This window comes from Eriocheir sinensis, chromosome 44 (genome assembly GCF_024679095.1).
Source record: "Eriocheir sinensis breed Jianghai 21 chromosome 44, ASM2467909v1, whole genome shotgun sequence".
NCBI lineage: Eukaryota > Metazoa > Arthropoda > Malacostraca > Decapoda > Varunidae > Eriocheir > Eriocheir sinensis.
The window spans coordinates 3,254,505-3,280,697 of record NC_066552.1 but is presented as its reverse complement, the minus strand read 5'-3'; the positions used below and the strand labels follow the sequence as shown (position 1 = coordinate 3,280,697).

At 45.5% G+C, this 26,193-nt stretch overlaps 1 protein-coding gene across 7 annotated transcripts; it reads left to right on the top strand.

The window, feature by feature from the left end:
- The first annotated feature begins 32 nt into the window (after positions 1–32).
- Positions 33–25,345, top strand: LOC126980292 (tigger transposable element-derived protein 4-like). 7 transcript variants are annotated; one of them, XR_007733055.1, is made up of 4 exons: positions 33–124; positions 10,373–12,689; positions 19,048–19,621; positions 25,217–25,345. XR_007733055.1 is itself a non-coding variant. In XM_050830007.1 (4 exons), exons 3-4 carry the CDS (start codon positions 2,369–2,371, stop codon positions 5,376–5,378), a joined length of 2,628 nt encoding a protein of 875 aa, XP_050685964.1. In that variant the 5' UTR covers positions 36–124; positions 1,952–2,088; positions 2,354–2,368; the 3' UTR covers positions 5,379–6,320. The 7 variants fall into 7 exon arrangements, 4 of the variants coding, with proteins under 4 accessions (XP_050685966.1, XP_050685964.1, XP_050685963.1 ...); XM_050830007.1 differs by lacking the exons at positions 10,373–12,689; positions 19,048–19,621; positions 25,217–25,345 and adding exons at positions 1,952–2,088; positions 2,354–2,398; positions 2,781–6,320 and having other exon boundaries at positions 36–124; XM_050830006.1 differs by lacking the exons at positions 10,373–12,689; positions 19,048–19,621; positions 25,217–25,345 and adding exons at positions 1,921–2,088; positions 2,354–2,398; positions 2,781–6,320 and having other exon boundaries at positions 37–124.
- Positions 25,346–26,193: the final 848 nt, after the last annotated feature.

Here is a 26,193-nt window from a genome sequence, read left to right as displayed (position 1 = left end):
CCCATAAATATGTCCCTGGAGGCTGCGGGACACGGGGACATGGCAACAGTGACCCGGACACACGCGCACCCTCGGCCGCGCACACATGGACGCGTGAAGCTCCCTTTTTATAGCGAATTTCCAGGTGAGTCTCCCTAACCTGCCCTTGATCCACCATGCCACCTGTAATTCTAGGCCTACCGTCACCTTTAGGATCTAGTTATAGGCTCAGGGACCGCCGCGTTTACCCACAAATTCGAAATAACAGTAGGACAAAGAGAGGCTGGGGGGGCTGGGATGTGACGCCAGGACCCCGATTGTGTATTTTTCCCTATTTAACCGTTACTAAGACCCCCAGGCCTTCCCCCGGGGTACTCATTTATTTTTGGGGGCTTTGGGAATGATATGGGTTCACGGGGATGATATGGGAGGCTTCAGGACTTGGAAAATAGGTGTTAAAACGGGTGTCCTGCCTCTTCGATACAAGGACATGGCGTCTTTCTTATTTACTCCTTTCCTCTTTTTTCCGTTTTTTTCCGCCCCCGCCGCCCCGTAGCCCCGTTTGCAGGGTCCACGGGTGTCATTTTAGTCCGGGGCGGAAGGTGATGCCCCGTAACCCCGCCCCAAGCCCCCGGGAAGGTTAATTAACGGGGTTCCCAGGTGGGCTATGCTACCTGTTGGATGGAGGGGAGGGAGGGGGAAGGGGAGGGGGAGGCGCTGCAGTAATTAATGGTTTACTATATTAAGTTGATGTATGCTTTTTTATTGATGTTAAGGGTTAAGTTAATGATGTTTGGTGGATTATGAAGCTCAGTTGAGGCATTATTGGAGGGGTGAATGGCAGGGAGGGAGAGAGAATGCTTATACAGTACCTAATTATGCGGTTACGAGAGTGAGTAATTAGTTTTTTGGGTTGTTAACGATGCTTGATGAAGGATGAAGGTGAAGGAATGCATTATAGAGATGGTGAAAGGCAGAGAGGGAGAATAAATCCCCTAAAACACTTAGTAATTATTTGCAAAGCTGAATTATGCTGTGGTCATTTCCCTCGGTTGATATTTAATGATGCTTGATTGCACCTGAATTTTAGTGATATTGTCGAGGAGAAGTCAAGGGCAAAGCAAATGATGGTTGTTAGGTTATGTGAGGCTTAGTGATCCATTGTTAGCTTGTAAATGGAAAGGGGAGAGACAACCACTTGAACTGTTTTTGGTCAAGGATGCTGAGTGTCTGAGCTTACTTGTTTGTTTTGAGGCACACTACTGAGCAAAGGTAAAGGTGGGGTATAACTCAACTACTATACTGTTTTGGATCAGTTGCCATTATCAGAAAAGAAACATGGGTGTGCCAGAACAAGGCCAAATTATAATGACTTCAAGGATAGAAAAAGAAAAAAAAAAGTCATTCATCCAAGGTTTTCTGCTGATGTATTGTGGCATAATGTATAAGCAAATAGATAAGCTTTCCACCTCATGTCTATTCCCTCTGGTGATTTGGAAAGTGAGGGTTTGGTTACCATCTTGATAATTGCCATGTTCCTCTTATCTGCTGTCAGTATGTAATATTTTCTTTATGATACAGGCAGGGTACTGTTGACTGTAAGGGATTGGTTATTTATACTGATAACCAGTTCTTATTTCTGTTTACTGCAGCATCAGTCAAAGGCATGAATGACTGAAAAAAACTTACATTTATAACATGTTTCATATCCATTTTTGTGTCATTTAGATCAATATTATGTGCCCCCATACCAGTTTTGTAATGCACAATAACCTAAGATAATTTTTGAGGACTTTCCATGTGCCATGTCTTGTAAACGATACTTGTTAACTTGTGAAAAGTGCCATGTCTCATAAACCCTTGTATGTGATGGGTGGTCACTACATTTCTTGGCATGGCAGTCTTTGCTTGTGATTGGAAAACTGTGGAGACTCCCGGCAGATCACTGTGCTCAGAGACACCCTCACCACAGAGCACCGCTCCCCGGAGGCTGTGTGGTGAAGGCCCAGCTCCGGGAGGATGCTCAGGGGCCGGCAGCACAACGCCCTGGCTGGTTGTGTGTTGCTGACGATGGGCTGCTCCTCCTAAGTCTCCGGGAAGAACGTCTGTGTGAGTACATGTGTCTTTGCAGCTGAGAGATGTATCATTGGTTTTATTATCTTTTGTGACCACTAGTAGAAGTGTTATATGTTATCAGTTTTTTGTGTATTTTTCAAATAGCGTTTATTTTGCACACAGTGAACACATAACAAAGATTTACTTGGCACATCCAATGGTGGGCATGTTCTTTCTGTAGCATAAAGTGCATTACTATAAATGTTTTTGATACACTTTATTCTCTCAATGTTTTAAACAGGTGATGATCTCTTTTCAGTTGAAAGGTGCAGCAATGGAGGGCAGCAACATCACAGAAATGCAGGTTAGTGAATCTGTTTATTTACTTGTTTTACTTAGATCTAAGTCGTTAGTGTCTGTGGCACATATACTGAGGCTGTGGCAGCAGTGGCTTCTTGGGAGTGTCGGAGGAGGAAAGGAAAAGTCCACTTATTTCCATGTTAGAAGCAAGCATTTCCAAGTTCAGTGATAGTAATTTCACAAGCATTAAGGAAATTGTATTATGTTGGGCAGTAATTGTATACCACTGCTTGCTGGCAACAGATATTTCTCATATTCATAGATTCTTCAAACCTAGACATCAGCAGCACTCAGATTGATAAAGTAAAAAAAGAAGCTGAAAAATGATGCAGATGTTTTGATGGTAATATTATGTAGATTTACTGATGGTTTGCTGTTGTCTGCAGGTCGGCAGCACCATGGACGAGATGCAACGCCTCACCACAACCTGCGCCGACCTGGAGAGGCTGGCCGCCGCAGCCGCCACAATGGGCTACTCCTCAGACTCCCTCACCGTGCCAACACACCACCTCCCTGCCGCCAACGCCCCACCCAGCACCCTCGCCTCCCTCATGCCTCAGTACCCCGACCCCTATGACCTGTCCCGGGGCCAGTACACGCCCCGCATCACTGAGTACCCACCCCCCCGCCCGGTGTACGAGCAGGCCCGCCCCCCACACTCTGCCCCCACGCCACCCGTCACCACCCAGCACCAGCATGCCATCTCCCCAGCCCACACCACCCACTCCACCATGGTCACCCGTGCCTCGCAGTACACGGTGGACCGAGCCGCCTTTGCCCAGATGGGAGGCCGGTCACAGCAGCCACAGCAACAGCAACAACAACAACAACAACAACAGCAGCAGCAGCAGCAGCAGTATACAACCGTCACAGTGGGCGGTGCTGATGCAGGTGTTGCAGTGCAGTACAGTGATGTCAAGGCCGTTAGCAGTGTTGCCATACCACACACCCAAGCCTCCCCGCTTGCTCCACCCCCTGCCTCCCCAGCCCCTTCAAGCAACTCCGTGTCACAGGCCGTCACACAGGCTGTTATGTCCTTCATGCAGGAGGGAGGCTTCCCAATGGAGCCCCCGCAGCCCCTTCCAGCCCCCCAGCAGGAGAAAAAACCTAAGAAAAAGGAGAAGAAGGCTGAGGTGGAGGCCAAGGAGAGGAGGGGAGACACCGCACCCCCTGCAGAGGTTGATCCACACGGCGAGGGCACCAGCACAGAGGGGGATGCCAAGGTGAACCTGACGGAGGTGCCAGAGCCTATCCTCATCGACGGCAGGAAGTACTACATGTGTAACCTGTGTGACGTGAGGTTCCTGCGCAAGTACCAGTTCCGGCGGCACCTCATCTCCCACACCGGGGAAAAGCGCGGCGCCCTCTCCCTGGAGACCAAGGTGGAGATCATCCGCCGGATACAGTCGGGGGAGAAGCAGGTGGACCTGGCCATGGAATACAACGTGGGGCGCTCCACCCTCAGCTTCATCATGAAACATGCGGAAAAGTTCCTCGGGGTGTGGAAGAATGGCAAGTTCCACCCGGAGAGCAAGAGGCTGCGAGGCGCACAGCGTGAGGACGTGGAGGAGGCACTGTATGAGTGGTACAAACAGGCGCTGCAGATGAGCCTCACCGTCACCGGCCCCATCCTGTGCCAGAAGGCCAAGGACTTTGCCCTCAAACTCGGCTACAAGGAGTTCAAGGCCACACACGGCTGGCTGGACCGCTTCAAGCACAGAAAGAACATCATCCTGGGCCGTGGCAAGCCCATCAAGGACAAGGAGGGGCAGGACAATGCGGAGGACCTCAAGGGAGACTTCACCGGACAGGTCCTGCCCAGCGCCCTCATGGAGTTTGAGGCCAATGATGTGTTTCACGCTGATGAGGTGGGTCTGCTGTACCGCATCCTGCCCAACAAGACCGCGGCCCACCGGGGGAACCGCTGCGCCGGGGGAAGCAAGTCCAAGCACCGGGTGACCGTGCTGATGTGCACCAACATGACCGGCACAGAGAAGTTCCCGCTGCTGGTCATCGGCAAGCACCCCAAACCCAAGTGCTTCAAAAACGTAAAGAGCCTCCCGGTGCAGTACCTGGCCAACCCCAAGTCCTGGATGACCACAGAGAGCTTCACCGCCTGGCTGCACGACCTGGACTCATGGTTTGTACAGCAGAACAGGAAGGTGCTGCTCATCCTACCCAGCCGCCCCATCCACCCCAAGGCTCCCAAGCTCAACGCTGTGCGGGTGCTCACCAGTCCGCAGACCTTCATTGGGCCCTGCAAGTTTGGTGTGGCACACTCCCTCAAGAGGAACTACCGGCGTGCTGTCCTGGAGACGCTCCTCAACTTCATGGAGGAAGAAAATACCAAGAAAAAGAAGAAAGGCAAGTGCTCCATGCAGCTCAACCTGCTGGCCTGCCTGCACCTGCTGGCAGCAGCCTGGCACGCTGTAACGGACGTCACCATCAACAACAGTTTCCAGCGGTCTGGCATCGGGAAATATGCGCTGTGGGGCATGAACCTAATGCCTGAGACCAACCTGGGCACAGAGAACCTGGAGCTGCTTCACAAACTCAAGTCCAAGAACTTCAAGATCCCCGACGGAATCACCTTCGACGAGTACGTCACATTTGATGATGACGTGCAGGTGTGTCACTTGATGGACGACGACGACATCATTGCCGCGGTGACGGGTGCCGACGTGGAGTCTTCTGACAGTGAGGAGGAGGAAGACCCACCAGAGGAGGAAAAGGTGAAGGTCGAGAGGAGGGACAAGGCAGAGCAGGGGGACGGCAGCAGCATCGAGGTGCTGGCCGGCGAGGAGGCAGACTCTGGCCCACCCATGACAGAGGTGGACTCCAGCCTGGACACACTGCGGCAGCACATCCAGTACCAGGAGGGAGCGCAGGAGATGTTCCGTGTCCTGGCCCACCTGGAGTTCCTCATCCACAAGGGCTCCGGCCGTCCCCCTGTGGCCATCACTGTGACGGAGGCCACCACCTGAGGCAGCCACAGGGAAGGGAGCACACATGGACCCTGCCGACGCTTGTGTTGGTGAGGCGCAGCGGGACACCCATACGAAGGATCTCTTTATGAAGGATAAGATTGAAGTGACAGTGTTGGTGGTGTTGATGAATCCAATGATTTGCGAGCTACGTAAACTGTCCTCCGTGTCCGGTGCAGCGAAAACACAGACATTCCATGCAAAAGTGAACTATAACTATTTATGCAGTTTTATACATTTATAAGGCTATAAGATCACCCATTTCCATGTTGATGCATTACTCTCAGACAGCGTGAACAGCAACGTTTGTAGGAGACTCCCAGCATGTGGCTAGCTCCGTGGCGCTGGGTGGAAGCAGTGTTGGGGATGTGCTACTTAAGGGTGAAGGGCAGTGTTCCGAGGGGCTGCTGGGAGGGGCATGCAGAAAAAGCTACTGTGATTATTTAAAATTCCTTAATATGTAAGAAATCAGGGTGTTAGGATGTTTAGTATACTGGTGAGAGGAACTCTGAGAGCATTATTTTTCTTTTTAAATAGTGACAAAACTGGCTATTGGGGAACATGATAGTTTTTTAATAAGATTTCGGAGGTTACACAGCAAGGCCACCTGTTTCCTAATTAATATAAACAGTTGATTCCTGGATATTATGGTACTTATAAGAACCAAGCAAACATGAGTAAGAGAATTGAAAATGGGGCATTATTTATAAATGCATCAAAACAAACAAGAGCTCTTCATGTGGTGGTGTTGAACTGCATGTTCTCTTAAATGTTAGTTTGAATGCTGAGTTCTGTTATTGTTCATTACTCACTATTATTAATGTATAACCATAATAAGCTACTGAGAGAGAGAGAGAGAGAGAGAGAGAGAGAGAGAGAGAGAGAGAGAGAGAGAGAGAGAGAGAGAGAGAGAGAGAGAGAGAGAGAGAGAGAGAGAGAGAGAGAGAGAGAGAGAGAGAGAGAGAGAGAGAGAGAGAGAGAGAGAGAGAGAGAGAGAGAGAGAGAGAGAGAGAGAGAGAGAGAGAGAGAGAGAGAGAGAGGAGAGAGAGAGAGAGAGAGAGAGGAGAGAGAGAGAGAGAGAGAGAGAGAGAGAGAGAGAGAGAGAGATAGAGAGAGAGAGAGAGAGAGAGAGAGAGAGAGAGGAGAGAGAGAGAGAGAGAGAGAGAGAGAGAGAGAGAGAGAGAGAGAGAGAGAGAGAGAGAGAGAGAGAGAGAGAGAGAGAGAGAGAGAGAGAGAGAGAGAGAGAGAGAGAGAGAGAGAGAGAGAGAGAGAGAGAGAGAGAGAGAGAGAGAGAGAGAGAGAGAGAGAGAGAGAGAGAGAGAGAGTTACCATTAGAGTTAGAAGCTGTATCACTCTGAATTGATCTCCTGTGAAACACTTGAAGCATTCCATAAGATATAGCGCAACCTAAGCAACCTGTGTTATGGCCGGTCGTGAATCTCCGCTAAGCTAAAGAAATTGAAGGAGAGTGAAAGGGAGGAGAGTAACAGTGACAGGAGACAGGTGCAAGGGGTAGGTCATGGCAGGCTATAGTTAATTCAAATAGTCTGGGCGTTCTATTCCACTAGTCCTTTTCTCCTCTCTGCTCTGCCACTCAGTCCCAATGCCCATTTTTCCCTCTCATGTGTTACCTATAGCTAACATATGAGAGGAAGGGATAGGTGTTAGGACTGTGTGGCAGAGCAGAGGGGAGGAAAGGACCCACAGAATCGATCGCCCAAACAGACTATAGGTCAAGCAGAGGGCAGTGTGAGAGAGAGGCGCCAGATCTGATATATGCAAACAAGGACTTTATTTTTTTACATAGTCAAAATATAAAAGATGAAGGAGAGGCAGCATACACTATATTGACCCACAAGCCCCACCCCCTTCTTCTGTAGCAACGGGAGGTGATTGGTTGGATGAGAGGAGCTTGGAGTTAGTAGAAAAGTATCAAGACTCCCCTCCACCCGAAACTGATCTCTTCACTATATCATTCTCTTTATTTTTTTTCTTTTGTCAGAGCAGTGTATGGCAGGCTTTTTTGTGGCTGTTTTTGTTTCATGTCCTTGAGCTCCCTCCCTTGCTGTAAGAAAAAAAGTCAGTGTTTCTGTGCAAGATGACCCTGAGTGGAGGAGACCAAGGGGACACTCGCCTAACTCATTCCTGGGGCAAGTCAATAGATTTTGCTAGGAGGGAGTTGGTCAGGATAGAGCAGCTATGTGGGAGCTTTCTTGGGAGTGCTGTCAGGAGTAGAGGCAGCGAGTGAATGAGGCAACACGCTCTTGGGCATATGCTCCCCATTATATAGTTAGTTAGTTACCTTGGAGGGAGGGGTTGAGGCCTCTGGACCAACTTAGTGTATCAATGACTATAGATATGGATGAAGGGGGGGCTTTGGCATACTCTAGAGGGTGGAGATTGGCTACTCATGTGCATTCAAAAACTGGCCTCCATGCATCCTCTGAAGGGGCCGTGTTAAACAGTGTTGCCAGATTTCTAAACACATGTTATTGTCCTTGGTATACTGAAATAAGTTTGTGATGGAATGTTTTTGCACCCACACAAATAACACTTAATCAAACTTGCTGGTAATGACTTAATTGTTGAAATATCTATCAGTGTAAAGGTGGTAAATTAAGTTAGCTAAATGTGGTCATAATCTTATCACCACATTTTTTCACTAATTATAACATCAGGCAAGCTGATATAAACATATTTGACATTGAGAAAGTAACCTGCAGATGTGTGACAATATAAATACAGTAAAACCTTTATAACATGGCATGATAGGGGCTCCCAGCTTTGCCGAGTTATTCAATATTCCGAGTTATACAAATCCCTCAATGCCCTTCCCCCCTATTGCACATACAGTCAAAAATTTTAAAACACTACACTACACAGCAGCAGTAAAAGCTTAAATTAACTCATACAAATGAAGGGGCTGCTGTAGTCATGTAGTCCAAGCAGACAACACGTGGGTGTTTGAGGAACGAGCTGGGAGAGTGAGGATACATGTTTTTCATACAGGAATAGCGCAGGCAAGCCTTGGCGAGTGTAAACCACGAGATATGGAGATAACTCGGCAGCATACCGAGATAAATCAGAGAGTGCTGGAGAGTGAGATCAGGTGGCCCAAGTGTGGATACACTTTCTAAGAAAATGTGGGTGAGGCATGCCGAGTTATATCAAATTCCACGTTATACAGTGCTGAGTTATAAGGGTTTTACTGTAATAATAATAATGATAATAATAATAGTAATAGTCAAATAATAAGACCAAATTTTTGACAAGATATATTTGTTGATCAGGTACAACCCAAAATGTTAAAAAGGTTCTCATTTAGCAACACCATAAAAATACTGCACCATGTTCAAGAAATCAGTATTGTGGGGTGCATCTTCTATGTGTCGGAAGGTGAAGGGGATGTGGGTGCTCAGGAGTCTAGTATTAGTAAGGATAGTAATGTTCTCAAAGGGGGTATTACAGTGATCAGGACCATTAGGGAAGGTTCGTCAAGTTCTGTGCACCATTCCGAGGAGTTACCCACAGCAGAACAGTAACCATTCCGGAACATTTAACCAAGATATGAATACTGAACAGGTAACAAAAATTGAACCCAAATATGAAAATAAATTCCAAATATAAAAATGGTTAATAGTAAAAGAATTATTAGCTTGTTTCATAATTGCTCATTTTTATAACATCCCCCAAGTAATTATATATAGTTACTGATATGCGTACTGCAGTCAATTCCACAGAACAATAGTGCTCCAACGTGTCATTCATTTAGACTTGTATTTCACAGCATATTTTCACTTGTGAGGTAGGTAATATTTTCAATTTATTTTTATTTTTCATTGACATGGCATTTGAGTGATATGCATAACAACAGGCTAATGGTGCAGCTGGTTACCTACTTCATGGTGTCACAATATGCAGGTTATGGGTGAAGGAAGGACGCTGCTGCCATCTAGTGACCATCGTTCCAACTGACTCCCTGGAACTTGCTTAGATTTTAACCTGGTAGCTGCGGGGATCGTGTTTCTTAAAGGCCCCTCTACGCGAGAAAAATGAGAAAAAATCATCACTCGCACAAACCATTTCATAATATATAAACGCATTTGTGATCAGTTTATGCATCAAATATTTTTCGGGGTTTATATCATGGCACAAATTTGGCCCATCGCTGGTACACGGTAAAGCCACAAATTTGGCCCGTCGCTGCTACCGGGTTAATAGGAATGGTGCACGGAAATTGGTTAGTATCCCCTCACACAAAACCAGTGCCATCCCTGTCCCTGTTTGCACTCATGTTTTCATTCTTTGTATTTATTATTTTCTTGAGATCTGCAGCACAGTGATTGTAGTTTTTCTATACGATATATTTTTTTCCAAAGCCGAGGCCAATGGTGTGAGTGGGTGGTGTGACTCGCCTCTCACACTCACTTTACTTTTGTACTGAAATGTTCCGAAGAGTTCTGAAAAAATATACCTCTTTTATGTAGGGGAGATTTGTTTCTTATTTTCACTATTTTCACCATAATTTAAGTGTATTGTATGGAATTTTTTTTATGAAGCAAAGTACTTAGCCTATGAAAAATCCCACTGGTTACTCCATCTTGGGGTTCCTCTTCCAAAAGGCGAGATATAGTAACGATGTAAGAAATAACGGCGTAAAGGAACCAAGAGGCATTCATTTCCCTTTGTAAACTAAGCAGCTTGTATGTATGTATGTGTATGTTACTTTGTTCCTTCAGTGACTAGGGCAGGTATGGGGTGGAGTGTATTAATCCTTAGGTATCTTGACCAGGCAAAGATGCAAACTATGGTGGTGTTGCTGGATAGTGTTCATAAGTGTGTTGAAAGTGTGGTGAGTCTGTACATGATGTTATGATTTTGGGGGTTAGAACTGTTAAGTGCTGCCCCAAGTTGTGTTATGAGCTTTCCAGTACCTTTGCTGTCTCATGATTGTGACGTTAGTAAGTGGTGGCTCTATAGGTGCTCTGTTGCAGGTGTGAGTAGCAGGAGGTTGGTGGCAGGATGGAGGACCTTCACCGGGGGACCTGCACAGAGCTGGAGCGTCTGGCGGCAGCCGCGGCGACCATGGACTACTCTGACTCCCTCGCCACGGCCCACCAGCCAGCCCTTACCGTCACTGCCCCCGTCCTCACCCCGCAGTTCACCCAGGACCACTACCAGCGACAGTACACCCGCCACGACACCCACCTGCGGCCCTCCTATGAGCAGGTGCCAAGGCCACCACCCTCAGCCCACCACCAGGGAGCCCCGCCAGCGCATGTACCACCACCTCCGCCCACGATCCAGTATGTCACAGAACGTCCAGGGCATTATGGCAGGACGGGCCAGTTTGTGTCCATGGTGGATCTACAGTATGGCAACGCCCAGGTGATGGCTCCTCTCCCGGGCCCCGAGGCACAGTACCCACCCCCTCCCCCGCCAGAGGTCCCCCAGCAGGTGCCTCTCATCACCCCATCACCACCAGCCCTGGAACCAGTGCAGAAGGAGAAGAGGAAAGTGCCTGCCACTGCCCCCAGCAAGAGGAGGAAAGCAGAGGAGAGAGGGAAGCAGGAGGAGGTGGATGAGGAGGCCCTGAAGGGGGAGGACAAGGAGGGCAATGTTCTGGAGATGCCGCAGCCCATCACGGACTCCAATGGCACCCTGCTGTACCCCTGCTCCATGTGCGGCACCAACCTGCCCTCCATCGGGGCCTGGCAGGAGCACGCTGCCGACCACCTCAACAATGCCAACAAGCGCAGGAACGGCCTTTCCCTCGAGGTCAAGATTGAGATTATCAAGAGAATTAACAGCGGGGAGAAGCAGGCGGACATGGCGGAGGAGTACATGGTCAACCGCTCCACCATCAAGTCCATCATGAAGAAGTCCAGCAGCTACCTCCAGTGCTGGAAGAAAGGAATGTTCCACCCGGACAGCAAGCGCCTCAAGGGACCAAAGCGGGAGGACATTGAGGCAGCGCTGTACTCCTGGTACAAGCAGGCGGTGGCCACGGGCACCCCCGTGTCCGGCCCCATCCTGTGCTCCAAGGCCCTGGCCTTTGCCAGCAAGCTGGGCCACGTTGACTTCAAGGCAACACACGGCTGGCTGGACCGCTTCAAGAAGAGGAAAAATATTGTGTTTGGCCGAGCACCAGCCAGAAGAAAAAGGGAAGAAGAGGAGAACAGCAATGCAGAGCTCAAGCCCAGTGAGTGGCAGTCAGGAGTGCTGCACCAGCTGTTGTTGGAGCACGAACCCGGGGACATCTTTGCTGTGGAGGAGATAGGCCTGCTGTACCGCACGCTGCCCAGCCACGTGCTGGCCCTGCGAGGGGAGCGCTGTGCCGGCGGTGTGCGCAGCAGGCTGAGGCTGACTGTGCTGTTGTGTGGCAACATGACCGGCACGGAGAAGTTCCCGCTGCTGGTGGTGGGCAAGCACCCCAAGCCCTCCAGCTTCCGGCACGTCAAGAGTCTGCCGGTGCAGTACGTGGCCAACCAGAAGGCGTGGATGACCAGCGACAGCTTTGGGGCGTGGCTGCAGGACGTGGACTCCTGGTTCGTGCAGCAGTGCCGCCGCGTGGTGGTGGTGGCCTCCACCCTCCCCATCCACGCCAAGCCCCCCAGTGGCCTGCGCGCGGTGCGTCTCGTCACATCGCCACAGGGGTTTGTCGGTCCCCTCAGGCAGGGTGTCACCATGGCCTTCAAGAGAAACTACCGGCGCGGGCTGCTGGAGACACTGGTGAACCAGCTGCAGCGGGAGGACGTGGCCCCCGGGGGCAAGCGCCAGCGGCGGCCCAACACCAAGCTGAGTCTGCTGACCTGCCTGCACCAGCTGGCCACCGCCTGGCACAGCGTCACCGACAGTGTCATCAGCGCCAGCTTCACCCGCGCTGGCATGAGTAAATATGCCACGTGGGGCGCCCCGCCGCTGCCCCCGGACCCCTCGCTGGGCGCTGAGAACCTGACGCTGCTGCACCGCCTGCGTTCCCTGGGCCTCTCGGTGCCGCCCGACATGACCTTCAATGACTTTGTGAACTTTGACAACGACGTGCAGACCTGCAACCTCAACAACGACGACGACATCCTGGCCATCGTGACCGGCGCCGACCGCGACGACGACGGCTGCGGAGATGACGACGAGGAGGAAGAGGACGATGGGGAGGAGGAGGGGGCGGGGGAGGAGAGCGACCACGGCCCTTCGTTGAACCAGGTGGAGGCGGCCCTGGCCACCCTCAGGAAGCACATCCAGTACCAGGAGGGCGCCCAGGAGATGTTCCGGGTGCTGGCCCACCTGGAGTACCTCATCTACAAGGGGCAGGTGGGGGCCAAGGGGGTGGGGGTGCAGCCCACCTCATCCACCGCACACTAGGCCTTGCTGCCCGGACACACACACACACACACACACACACACCAAAGCAAGTGTGTTCCCCCTAATGCTGGTCACTTTACTATTTACAAATTTCAAAAGATGAGTATCTGTGCATGAGTTTTAAGTGGAGGCAATGGCTCAGGGTCTCTAAGATCTGCTCGTATAGATATTTATTGGTCTTAAGTATTTAATATTTAAAATTTATGTAGCAGCTAATTGCCAGGGAAGTCAAACGTCCGGAGTAAGGTGACTAATCTTGTACTTTTCCCAATTTGTTACACATTTTCCCTTTTTTCTGTAGGTCTTAAGGTTTTGCAACTAACATTCCTGTAGTGCTTTAATCTATTTAAGGTATATTTAGTTCTGTTTAATTTAGATGTATACCTCGGGAGTTCATCAACACTTCATTAGGGCAACACCATTAGATAAGAAGAGGGTGAGGCCACATCCTGAGACGAGCACTGAACTTTGAGGTAGAGGGCAGAAGACCACCAGTAAGGCCAAGGAAGACGTGGAGAAGGGTGGTGGAGGAAGATACGAGGAGGCTGAACATCACGGAAGAAATGGCTATGGACCGGCAACAGTGGAGGAGGCTCATATCCCGTCCAACCCCACCATAGGGAACAAATGGACGTTAGACGATGATGATGATGATGATGATGTGAGGGTGTGGTGCTGTGTTACTCCCTGAGCCATCCTTTACCTGTAGATCTGCTCTCGGCCCCTCCAGACCCTAATTCATCCGCTCCATCAAGACTCCTCACTAACAGCACCTACGCCCAATGGTAGTTCCGGCTCCATGCTCGAATACCCCCCTCCCCCCTCACTAACAGCGGACCACATCAAGTCTGCTTGTGTCTCTTTAAACTCCCAGATATTCTCTCATGTGTTAACGATTATGTTTTCACGGCTTTATACTTAGTTTTTTAAGTATCGGAAGTTATGTGTTATGTGTAGGGGCTCGCGGCCACTTGTCCACTCTATAAGGCCTTCCATGGGTGCAGGATATGGTGTTATGTCCTTTCCTATCACAAGCTATATGATGAAGTACACACACACACACACACACACACACACACACACACACACAGGAATAAACACCAGGAACACAAGAGGACACAGTAAAAAATTGAGGAAAGGAAGATGCTTGAGCGACATAAAGAAATATAGCTTCCCGCAAAGAAATATAAAGGTTTGGAACAGACTAAGTGAGGATGTAGTATCGGCAAAGAGTGTGCAAAGTTTTAAGGAAAAGTTGGACAAATACAGATACGGAGACAGGACCACATGAGCGTAAGCCCAGGCCCTGTAAAACTACAACTAGGTAAATACACACACACACACACACACACTCATTCTCAGACACACAGTCCAAATCCACTACACTCAGTATTTGCTTAAGGTTTTTACAGACACAAAATTTTTACCCCACCCAAGAAATCACAGTAACAATCAACATTTTCTCTAATATCTGATAAAATGTCCTAAATTCTTACCTCATTAGCTGTAGCATCAGTTCATGTGTCCCAGTGCAAGAGGAACACATGCTGGGTTTTCCTAATAAGTATAACACACCCAGATCCTACAAATAGCCCTTATGAATCCACCCCAGATTGTATAACCTTAACCTGGTAGCTGCAGAGATTATGTTCCTTAAAGGCTCCTCTAAGCGAATTAATGAGAAAAATTATCACTCACGCAAATCATTATATAATAGATAACAACGCATCTGTAATCAATAGGCCACGACGTTAAAAAAAAAAAAAAAAAAAAAAAAAAAATTGGTGCATCCTCTATTTTGGGTGGTTTATGTCAAGCCACAAATTTGGCCCGTCGCTGCTACCGGGTTAAGAGACATCGCATAGCCACCCAGCTCTTGGCAACACTGGGAGCAACGTTGCCAGATTGTCGTACTCTGCCTCTTATGTTTGCTGATTTCCGACCCAAAAACTGCCTCCTCGACCCCAATAATTGCCTACGTATATAGTTATCGTTAAAATGGTTAATTATTAGTGATTTTTTTGGCAATAGATGGCTCAGAAACTGGTAAATACAAGGCTCTGAGTACAATAATCTTGCAACGGTGACTGGGAGACGCTTCACTAAATAAGCGTTCTTGTAGCACAGTCTGTCTTGTTGCCTTACCCCCTGTGCCTCAAGGTGTAGATTGTAGTCCACTCACCACATCTGCCATTGCCCAAGGATACACGCTCCTTACAACCACCATTTCACACAGACGTACACTTTCGGCATGAACCTTTACTCGGATATATAGGTCCACGTTCTCAGACACTTCCGCTTCCCACATCAATTATTTTCAAAGGTCAAAAAGGAGATTAATCAGGTTCTCATGAGTGTGTTTTTACGTTCGAGGTACAGAGGCTTTGTCAGACTACCACCAGGGTCTTAAAACTACCCAGGGAAATGCCCACAACTCCTATGAAAGCCTTGTCAATTGTGTGTGCATGGGTGCCAAAATGTTTTATGATATGGCCCATCACATTAACATTCACTGTCTGCCTCATCCAATACCCAGAAACATACACTCCACTCTGTCAACCATGCAGCCATCACCCACCTCACTACCTACACCAATTCAACCACTGCAACATCCACCTATATCACACCACTTATGACCCACCACCAGGACACACCCAATCAATAGCTGTGTTGATGGGTGTGTTTGACCGGCCATGCTCTGTGAAGTACCATGAGAAAAATGAGCTTTATCTCCCCGGTTTCATGCTCAACAGATGTAATAGTCAACCATGATTTTATTGTGACTGTGCTAAATGTGCTCAGAAGATGGTTGCTAATTGGAAGAGATGTTAGACCAAAGCAAGTGATGTTTTTACTGCTAATGCAACACGGAAGGATAGCAGAGTCGGCAGCTGTGAGAGAGACATATGACAGGCTGGTTCATGGGAGACAATAATAATAATAATAATAATAATGATAATGGTGCACAGTAATAGTTGGTGTGGAAAACATGTATACTTAGGTAGCTATGTGTGTGTTATGATATAAGTGATTGATATGGTCGTGGTGGTGATGGTGGTGGGTTCTCTCTGCCCTGACGATGGTTACGAGATAGTCACCATGGCACTCTCCTGTTCATCACCTTAAGGAGTGCCAAATGTACAGTCCTGAGGTGTCACTGCATGGTTGGCATTATCCTACTGAGAGGCATCACTGAATGTATATGTATTAAGTGAAGGGAACTTTGATGGGGTTCTGAAATTTGTAAGTAGGTATTGCTTTGTTACCTAATCTATTCATAATTAAGCTATCAAGTGATTGGTAAAATAATGGACACAGTCTGTTGCCTTGCCTATGAGTACCCAAAAGAAAGATACCTGTGTGCCATGCTTACCCCTGGCAGCTGGCGAAGGTTTTGTTGTCACTCGGAAAGTCCTTCATCGTTGCTCAGTTACATGCTGTCGTGATCCGAGAGTTTGATGAAGTTATTTGCTATAGTCGCTCTACACTAAGGGCCGTTTTACAAGTCAAACCCGAGTAGTTTCGCGTCCCTACAAAGGTCGGTTTAGGGGCTGTATTACATGTCCAATCCCAGAAGTTTCAGGTCCCAGCAGAGTTATTCATCCAGAACTCTGTAGGGACCCGAAACTTCTTGGATTGGACTTGTAGTATGGTCCCTAAACCGACCTTTGTGGGGACCCGAAACTACTTGGGTTTGACTGTAAAACGGCCCTAAGTTGGTACAGAAGCCCCACCCCATCTTCCAAAGCCACAGGAGCTGATTGGTTGGATGAGAGGAGCTTGGCGTTAGGAGTCAATGTAACTATGGAGGGAGGGTGAGAGAGGGAACAAGGCTTCTGGACCAATGGAGTGTGTGGAGACTATAGCTGGTCGTACCAAGAAATCAAAAGTATGGATGTGTGTTGCTGTAATGACCAAGTCGGCAAACAGTATCACAGTCTTCTGTTTGTCAATTAGGGAAATCAAAACAACTGCAACACATGTACCTCCTCAGACCTCCTTAAACTACCCCTGGAAATGCCCCAAACTCCTATGAAAGCCTTGTCAAATATGTGTTTTTTAGGTTCCTGGTACAGAAGAAGGGTCAAACCACCACCAAAGTCCTTAAACTACCCCTGGAAATGCCCCAAACTCCTATGAAAGCCTTGTGAAATATGTGCTTTTTAGGTTCCTGGTACAGAAGAAGGGTCAAACCACCACCAAGGTTCTTAAACTACCCCTGGAAATGCCCCAAATTCCTACAAAAGCCTTGTCAAATATGTGTTTTTAGGTTCCTGGTTCCTAGTAGATGTTGAGAAGGTAGACTTTATACCTTGAACACATGAACACTAAATTTGCATACTCGCACGCACTTCTGTAAATGTCACTGAAGGGAAATGTTTCTATCATCAGCCTTCATTTGGTTTTAGGAGAGTGATATGCCTTCAGCAGAGCACGTCACTTTATTGGTAAGGGAACGTACCTCCAGTTCTGTTCTGTATTGAGGCCAACTCCTAGGTCATCATTCTCAGACACTTCCTTCCCTCACATCAACTATTTCCAAACACCAAAAAAGGGATGATTAATTTTCTGGACCATTTCTCCGCTGTCCAACTTCCTAATGCAAGAGTCAACTGGCGTTTCTTCGCTCGTTCATTGGGTTCTAAGGAGTGTTTTTTTAGGTTCATGGTACAGAAGAAGGGTCAAACTACCACCAGGGTCCTTAGACTACCCCTGGAAATGCCCAAACTCCTATGAAGGCCTTGTCAAATATGTGTTTTTTAGGTTTCTGGTACTGAAGAAGGGTTAAACCACCACCAGGGTCCTTAAACTACCCATGGAAATGCCCAAAACTCCTACGAAAGCCTTGTCAAATGTGTTTTTAGGTTCCTGGTACAGAAGAAGGGTCAAACTACCACCTGGGTCATTAAACTACCCCTGGAAATGCCCAAATAACTCTCACAAAAGCCTTGTTAAATATGTGTTTTTTAGGTTCCTGGTACAGAAGAAGGGTCACACTACCACTAGGGTTCTTAAACTACCCCTGGAAATGACTGAAACTCTTACGAAAGCCTTGTCAGATATGTGTTTTTGGGCGCTGAAATGTTTACGAATGTGGCCCCTGATGTTAAAATCCCTGAGGTGATGTTTTTCGGGCCTATGACTCATGCCTCACCCTGACTGGACCTGTGTGTGGCTGCTCTGGGTATCAAAGAGAAGGGATTTTGATTTTAACTCACCATAAACACAAGGAAAATTTGGATGCTGAGGAAATGTAATATGTTTTTTCTTATTTCTTCAGCAAGGGAGGCAGGTCAAGGGCAAAACAAAAACAAAAAACAGAGACAAAAAGGCCCTCAATATCCTGCTCTAACTAAAGAAAACAATAAAAGGTCAAGAAAGGTCAATTTTTAGGAGGACATGTGATTTGACTCTTGTATGTCTCCCTGTACTCTTTATTTTTCTCCCTTTCTCGCTCTCTCCTCCTCACTATATCTTGCTGGCTATGAGGTGGACAAAAGTGGTATAGGGCATAGGGCATTAGGACCACTATGTATATATGTATCGACCTGTGGATTAGGGTGGTGTCGAGGTCTTTTTATATTCATAGAAAGTATTATAGTGAGCTTTTGTAAGGCCTAGCGTAACATGTGGTATATTTGTGACCTTTTTGTATATCGGTATCGTGTCTTATGATGCTTCCTCTGTGTGTGTGTGTGTGTGTGAGAGAGAGAGAGAGAGAGGGGGGGGGGTAATAAGTGTCCCATTGAATAAGGTATGTGCACTATTACTGTTGATTATTACCACATTAGTGCCAAGTGATTCTCCTCCTCCTCCTCCTTCCTCCTCCTCTCTCCTCTTCCTCTTCCTCCTCCTCCTCCTCCTCCTCCTCCTCCTCCTCTTTTCTATGCTGATTACTTCTGATCTTAATAGTGCATATAAACACACACACACACACACACACACACACACACACACACTTGACAAGGAAATTAAAATGCTCCCAAGAAAGAGGTTGCAAAAATAGGAGAGACTTCATTGGAGGCACAATTAGCTACTGGTATGTGTGTGTGTGTGTGTGTGTGTGTGTGTCATGCAGCTCTTCTTGCTCAGTATTATTATCATTATTATTATTATTATTATTATTATTATTATTATTATTATTATTATTATTATTATTATTATTATTATTAGTCTTCTCCTCCTCAAGAATTAGGAGGAAACGGCGATTAATAAAATAATGGAAAAGAATCAGTGTTGTGCATTTTTTTCTTTTTTGTCCTTTTCTTTATTCTTATTGATGTGGTTTTTCTTCTCTCTTCTGCAGCCTGGGTGGAGGATTTTGTGAAGGAAGGGAAAGGAAGAAAAGGAAGGAAGACATGGGAAGCAAAAGAAAGGAGAGGAAGAATAGGAAGAAGACATGAAAAGAAAGGAAAGGAGAGAAAGAATAGGAAGGAAGAAAAGAAAGGGAGAGAGAGGAAGAAAAGACATGGAAAGCAAAGGAAAGGAAGATAATTGGAAGAAAAGAAAGAAAGGAGAGGAAGAATAGGAAGGAAGGACATGGAAAGCAAAGGAAAGGAAGATAATTGGAAGAAAAGAAAGGGAAAGCAAAGGAAAGGAAGATAATTGGAAGAAAAGAAAGGAAAGGAAAGGAAGAAAAGGCATGGAAAGCAAAGGAAAGGAAGATAATTGGAAGAAAAGAAAGGGAAGGAAAGGAAGAAAAGACATGGAAAGCAAAGGAAAGGAAGATAATTGGAAGAAAAGAAAGAAAGGAGAGGAAGAATAGGAAGGAAAACAAAGAAAAGGAGAGGAAGATAATAGGAAGGAAAGACAAGTAAAGAAAAGGAAGGGAAAGAAAGATATTAGAAAGAAAAGTCATAATTAAGGAACGTCATAGGATTGTAAGTAACAGTTTTTGGTGTACTATTTTGGGGTAGCTATTTGAAAGTATGAGTTATAGAGATGAATTTTTGATACATAATTATTAGTTTGGGAAGAGAGAGAGAGAGAGAGAGAGAGAGAGAGAGAGAGAGAGAGAGATGATTATTTTGAGATAGTGGCAGGCGTTAAACTAAGATAACTAATTGATGATTCCTAATTATTGGTTTTGGAGGACTGAGGAAGAGGAAAGTATACATATAGAGTTAAAATGGCGTAGTAGAAACGGTAAAAAAAACTCCTATTTAAATTCCTCTTGCCAGAAAATGCAGTCATATCCATTCAAACAATTTATGGACAGTTGTGAATATAAACTGATTTACTTTAATGGGTGGAAGGCTTTTTGTTTACGTGAATATAAACTGATTGACGTGTGGAAGGATTTTTGTTTACGTGAATATAAACTGATTTACTTTAACTTGTGGAAGGATTTTTGTTTATTCAGTTATACACACACACACACACACACACACACACACGGACGGACGCACAGCACACACACACGGAAGGACGTAAGGCTTGCAAATGAGAGCTATTCTTGCCTTTTATCCCCTCGTAATTGTCCTTCCCCTCGTCGTTCCTCTCTTCCGACCCGAGTTGCATTTCCCCATAATTTCCGGTTTATCATCCTCTCTCTCTTTCTCTCTCCCATTCCCTATCTCTTATCTCTCTCCTCTTCTCTCCTTGTGTGTGTGTTTATTACCCTCTCTCTCTCTCTCTCTCTCTCTCTCTCTCTCTCTCTCTCTCTCCCCCTATCTCTCTTTCTATCTCTATTATTTGACCAATCTCTCTCTCTCTCTCTCTCTCTCTCTCTCTCTCTCTCTCTCTCTCTCTCTCTCTCTCTCTCTCTCTCTCTCTCTCTCTCTCTCTCTCTCTCTCTCTCTCTCTCTCTCTCTCTCTCTCTCTCTCTCTCTCTCTCTCTCTCTCTCTCTCTCTCTCTCTCTCTCTCTCTCTCTCTCTCTCTCTCTCTCTCTCTCTCTCTCTCTCTCTCTCTCTTCTCTCTCTCACGGTAGGAGAACACCTCGGTTCCTGCGATCATAAACTAGTGCGCGTTGACATTAGAGCTCAAACATCGGTGACTGAAAATAAAGTAAAGGTGCCCAATTTCAAAAGAGCCAACTTCGTAGAAATCCGACGAAAACTAATAGATATGCAACTATCAGATGACGGCAATGTAGAGGACGCCTGGCTGAGCTTTAAAAATCACTTACTCACTCAGCAGGACACATTTGTCCCCTTGTGCGAGAAGCGAATTAACACTAATAAAAGTCCACCTTGGTTTAATAGCGAAATTAAACACTTAGTCAAGGAGAGAAAATTGTCTTACAGGTTAAAGAAAGAACAAAGCACGCCCGAAAACATTAGACTTTACAATGATGCCAGGCGACGAGTAAACAGATTAGTGCGTCAGGCAAAGCGTAGATATGAAGAAAATATTGCAGCCAACTGTAAAAATAATCCGAAATCCTTCTTCAGTTACATAAACAACAGAAAGGCGATCAGAAGTGGAATTGGACCTTTAACAAACAGCGACGGTGCACTAGTGACTGACAGCCAACACGTTGCAAACCTCTTAAACAATTACTTTTCCTCGGTGTTTAATAATAAGTCCTCCCGCCACCACCACCAACACCAGTACTAATGTAAATCCCGAGCATGCATTGTCTAACTTTGAAATAAAACCCGATGAAGTCCTTAAAGCCCTCAAATCACTTAAAACAAATAAAAGTCCTGGACCTGATAAAGTAGATCCAACTCTGCTGAAAGAAACAAAGAGCGAAATACTCTCCTCCCTCACAACCGTATTCAATATGTCCTTGCGACAAGGCATCGTCCCTTCAGATTGGAAAAAGGCTAACGTGACACCGATTTTTAAGAAAGGAGACAAAAAAATACCAGGTAACTACCGACCCATTAGTTTAACTTCAATTGTAAGTAAGCTACTCGAGAGCATAATTAGAGACAAAATTGTAAGTTACCTCGAAAGCCACTCATTAATTGGGGATTCACAACATGGCTTCCGTAACAAAAGATCCTGCCTGTCAAACCTACTGACCTTTTATAACGATCTCTTCTCAGTTTATGACGTAAGCAAATCATTGGACGTAGTCTATCTTGATTTCCAGAAAGCGTTTGATAAAGTCCCGCATCATAAATTACTTTACAAATTAAAGCAAATACGTATTGACGGTCAAGTAAACCAATGGATCGCGAATTGGTTGAGCAACAGACAACAAAGAGTAGTGATTGACAGATTTAACTCAGAGTGGGCGCCTGTCACTAGTGGCGTCCCTCAGGGCTCGGTTCTTGGCCCAGTGCTCTTCATTATTTACATCAACGACGTGGATGTTGGACTCAATAACCGCATTAGTAAATTTGCAGACGACACAAAGATTGGTAACTCGGTTCTGACTGACGAAGACAGGCAAAACCTCCAAGAGGATTTGCACAAAATTTCAGCTTGGTCGGATAGATGGGAGATGCCCTTTAACGTAGACAAGTGCCAGGTCCTTCAAGTTGGAACGAGGAATAAGAAGTTCGAATACGAAATGCGCGGCGTTAAACTCAAAAGCGTTCAATGCGTCAAAGACTTGGGGTCAAAATCGCGTCAAACCTCAAATTCTCACATCGATGCATCGATGCAGCAAATAAAGCGAACAGAATGTTGGGCTTCATGAAAAGAAACTTTGTATTCAAGAATAAAGATGTAATACTCCCGCTCTACAACAGTTTAGTCAGACCCCACTTGGAATATGCGGTACAGTTTTGGTTTCTCCACCATGCAAAGGATATTGCTAAATTAGAAGGTGTTCAGCGTCGGGCAACGAAAATGATCCCTTCCTTGCGCAACAAATCCTACGAAGAAAGGCTTTCTACCCTTAACATGTTCTCTCTTGAGAAACGTCGCCTCCGAGGAAAACTGATCGAATGTTTTAAAATACTTAATGGTTTCACGAATGTAGACAGATCAACATTGTTTATGATCGATGACACTTTGCGCACGAGGAACAATGGCGTAAAACTCAGATGTAGACAAGTAAATTCAGACTGCACCAAATTTTTCTTCACCAACGTTGTAGTGCGAGAATGGAATAAGCTTCCACCATCAGTGGTCCAGTGTAACACGATTGACTCCTTCAAAAATAAGCTCGACCGTCACTTCCTTCAACTTAATTTCAACTAGAGTAGAAATGCAACGTTTTGGAGTCTTCTGATTAATGTAAAATCACTTAGGTTTAAGGACAGACCACCAAGTCTGGGCCATGGGGTCTGTGTGGTCTTATTTTCTATGTAAATCTATGTAAATCTCTCTCTCTCTCTCTCTCTCTCTCTCTCTCTCTCTCTCTTTATCTCCCTATCTCTCTATCTCTATATTTTTATCTCTCTCTCTCTCTCTCTCTCTCTCTCTCTCTCTCTCTCTCTCAACATTTATAAGGTTACTCGTATACTCGTATGTCAAACTTTGGTAATTAGGTTCGCAGTCTGCAACCCAACTCCTCATAACATGGATATAGGCAGATCACATTGACTCAGGTGGATGCTGTGACCTTCTATAACTGCCCTTTGTGAGTTCCAGTTCTCGGCAATGCTAACCTTTATAGAGTGTTAGAACCTTTAGCGGTATAAGTTCGGGTAGCAAGTTCATTGACATATCAGACGCAGAGAGACGGAGAAGGGTGGAACTGTCTTATTTTGCCATGCAGTGAAATAATGTTAATACTTATAGAAACATAAATAATTAGAATCGTATAGTAATATCAGTGAGAAACGAAGCTGCAGAAGGAGAGAGTAAAGAACAGGGATGGGAAGGGAGAAGGTTGAAAAAGTAGAGGAAATAGAGGAATAGGAGAAAGAATAGGCTGTGTCCGCAAATAGTGGAGGAGAGGAAAGGGAGGGAAAATGTATTATGTATAAGGAGGAAGACGAGGAGAAGGAGGCGAAGGAAAAGGAGGAGGAGGAGTACATGATTATAAAGATGATAAAAAGGGAAATAGAAGGGGAGGAGGAAGAGGAAGAGAAGAAAGACATGTAGAAGGAGAAGGAGGAGTACATGATAAGGAGGAAATAGAGGAAGAGTAAAAAAGAAGACGTCCATAATTAGTAAAGAGGAGGAGGAGGAGGAGGAAGAAAAGAAAGACATGTAGGAGAAGGAGAAGTACATGATAAGGATGAAAAAGAGGAGGAAATAGAGGAAGAGCAAGAAAGAAGACGTCCATGAAAAGACGAGGAGGAGGAGGAAGAAAAGAAAGACAGAAGGAGAAGGAGAAGTACATGATAAGGATAAAACAGTGGAGGAAATAGAGGAAGAGCAAGAAAGAAGACGTCCATAAATAGAGAAAGAGGAGGAGGAGGAGGAGGAGGAGGAAGAGAAGAAAGAGAAGTAGAAGGTGATAATATTAGCAATGAAAGTAGCGATCTAGTAATTTCCAACGCCAGACAAAGAAAGCGAAAATGAGTGGGAGACAAGGAGGCAAAAAAATAAATAAATAAATAAAAAGTAAATAAATAAATAAATAAAATAAATAAAAAACGAAGATGCAGTTTTAGCAAGAAAGGTTACACACACACACACACACACACACACACACACACACACACACACACACACACACACGTAAACTTAGTGGGAAAGATGTTACGCAGAGGAGAGAGAGAGAGACATCACATCGAAGCTATTTCCACAGTCTCTTGTCTTACCAATGAGCAATTTCCCGGTGAGAGAGAGAGAGAGAGAGAGAGAGAGAGAGAGAGAGAGAGAGAGAGAGAGAGAGAGAGAGACGAGAAATAAAGATGAAAAGAGAGAAAGATCGAATCGAAAGGCCCAGTCACACGGTTTTCAAGAGAGAGAGAGAGAGAGAGAGAGAGAGAGAGAGAGAGGCCCACTACAAGTCCCTCCTCGGCCATTCTCTTGTTTCCTCCCTCACTCCGTCTCCCCTTCGGCTTTTCCAATACCGACCTGTCCACTGTAGACTCTTATCAATACCTTCCACTGTCTGTGCGCGATGGGCTGGGGTTCCTTACGTGTGTGTGTGTGTGTGTGTGTGTGTGTGTGTGTGTAAGTCTTCTGTTTTCCTACCTTTGTTTTTCCTTTTATACTCTTTGTTTTTTCGTATTATTAGTGTTTATGTTCCTTTCCTACTGTATTTTTCTGGTTATTCCTATTTTGCTACCACTTTTTGTCTTATATATGTGATGCGTGTGTTTCTTTTTTCTTCCTAGCTGTTGTTTTTCCTCTTAATGTTTGTTTTCTCGATTTATGAGCGTTTATGTCCGTATGTTTCTGTCCGTATGTTTATGTCCGTGTTTTCTTTGTTTGTTCCTCCCGAAACTGACCTCTCTCTCAGCCACCTCTTTTGATTCTTTTTTTAGGAGCTGCGAGTAGCGGGCTTTTTTTCATTAGTTTCCTTTTTGTGTGTGTGCCCTTGAGCTGCCTCCTTTGTTGTAAAAAAAACAAAAAAAACATGGATTTAAAGTAGCATCTCACCATTAACACTAAAACAATGTGACTCTTTAACACTGGAATGCAGATTAATACCACTTTTTTTTTCTTTTAACAGGTTTGGCCTCGTAACTGCTTCGCCTAATGACTTGACAATATAAACTCCTCCTCCCCCTCCTCCTCCTTCGTGGTCGTGTGTGGCGGAAGCAAGAAAGAGTTATTCCACGTCTGCACACTTGCCTCGTTTTTTAAGGTAAGTCGTTTTTCTGTTTTTTTTTTCTTATATATTTTTTCTTCCCTGTCTCCTTTTTTTTTTGTATAATTTTATCTCCTCTTCGCGTGTTCTCTCTTGCAGGGTTTTCGTCTTATGCTTTTAATTTTTTTTTTTTTCCTTATTTCTCCTTTTTCTATTTTTTTTTTATTTTAGTGTCAATTTATTTTCTCATTTTTATTTTGTTATTTATTTTGTTATTTTTTTTTTTACATCAGAGGACACGGCTCAAGGGCAACAAAAAGAGTAAAAAAAAAAACAAAAAAAAAACCGCTACTTGCCGCTCCTAACTTTTTTCTTGGTTTGTGAGATATTTTTTTTGTCTTGCTTTCGTCTTTTCTTTTTGTATGTATATGTGTTTGTTTGTTAATTTATTTGTCTGTCTTGTATACGTTCTTTCGTTTGTCTCGTTTTTGTTGGTGTTGTTTTATTATTGTGGTCTTGTTTTTATTTCCTTGCTGTTGTTTTTCTCTCCTTTTACAAACGTTTTTTTTTTTACGTTTTTCCGTGCAAGTTGTGATGAAATTGATGATGGTGATGATGGTGATGATGATGATGAGGGAGATTGTGATGAAGATGGTGATGATGATGATGAGGGAGATTGTGATGAAGATGGTGATGATGATGATGAGGGAGATTGTGATGAAGATGATGAGGGAGATTGTGATGAAGATGGTGATGATGATGATGAGGGAGATTGTGATGAAGATGGTAATGATGATGATGAGGGAGATTGTGATGATGGTGATGATGATGATGAGGGAGATTGTGATGAAGATGGTGATGATGATGACGAGGGAGATTGTGATGAAGATGGTGATGAT

Coding starts and splice junctions, on each gene's coding strand:
- LOC126980292 (XM_050830007.1), top strand. CDS start 2,369: ATGGAGGGCAGCAACATCACAGAAATGCAG. Junction 2,399..2,780: donor GCAACATCACAGAAATGCAG/GTTAGTGAATCT, acceptor TGTTGTCTGCAG/GTCGGCAGCACCATGGACGA.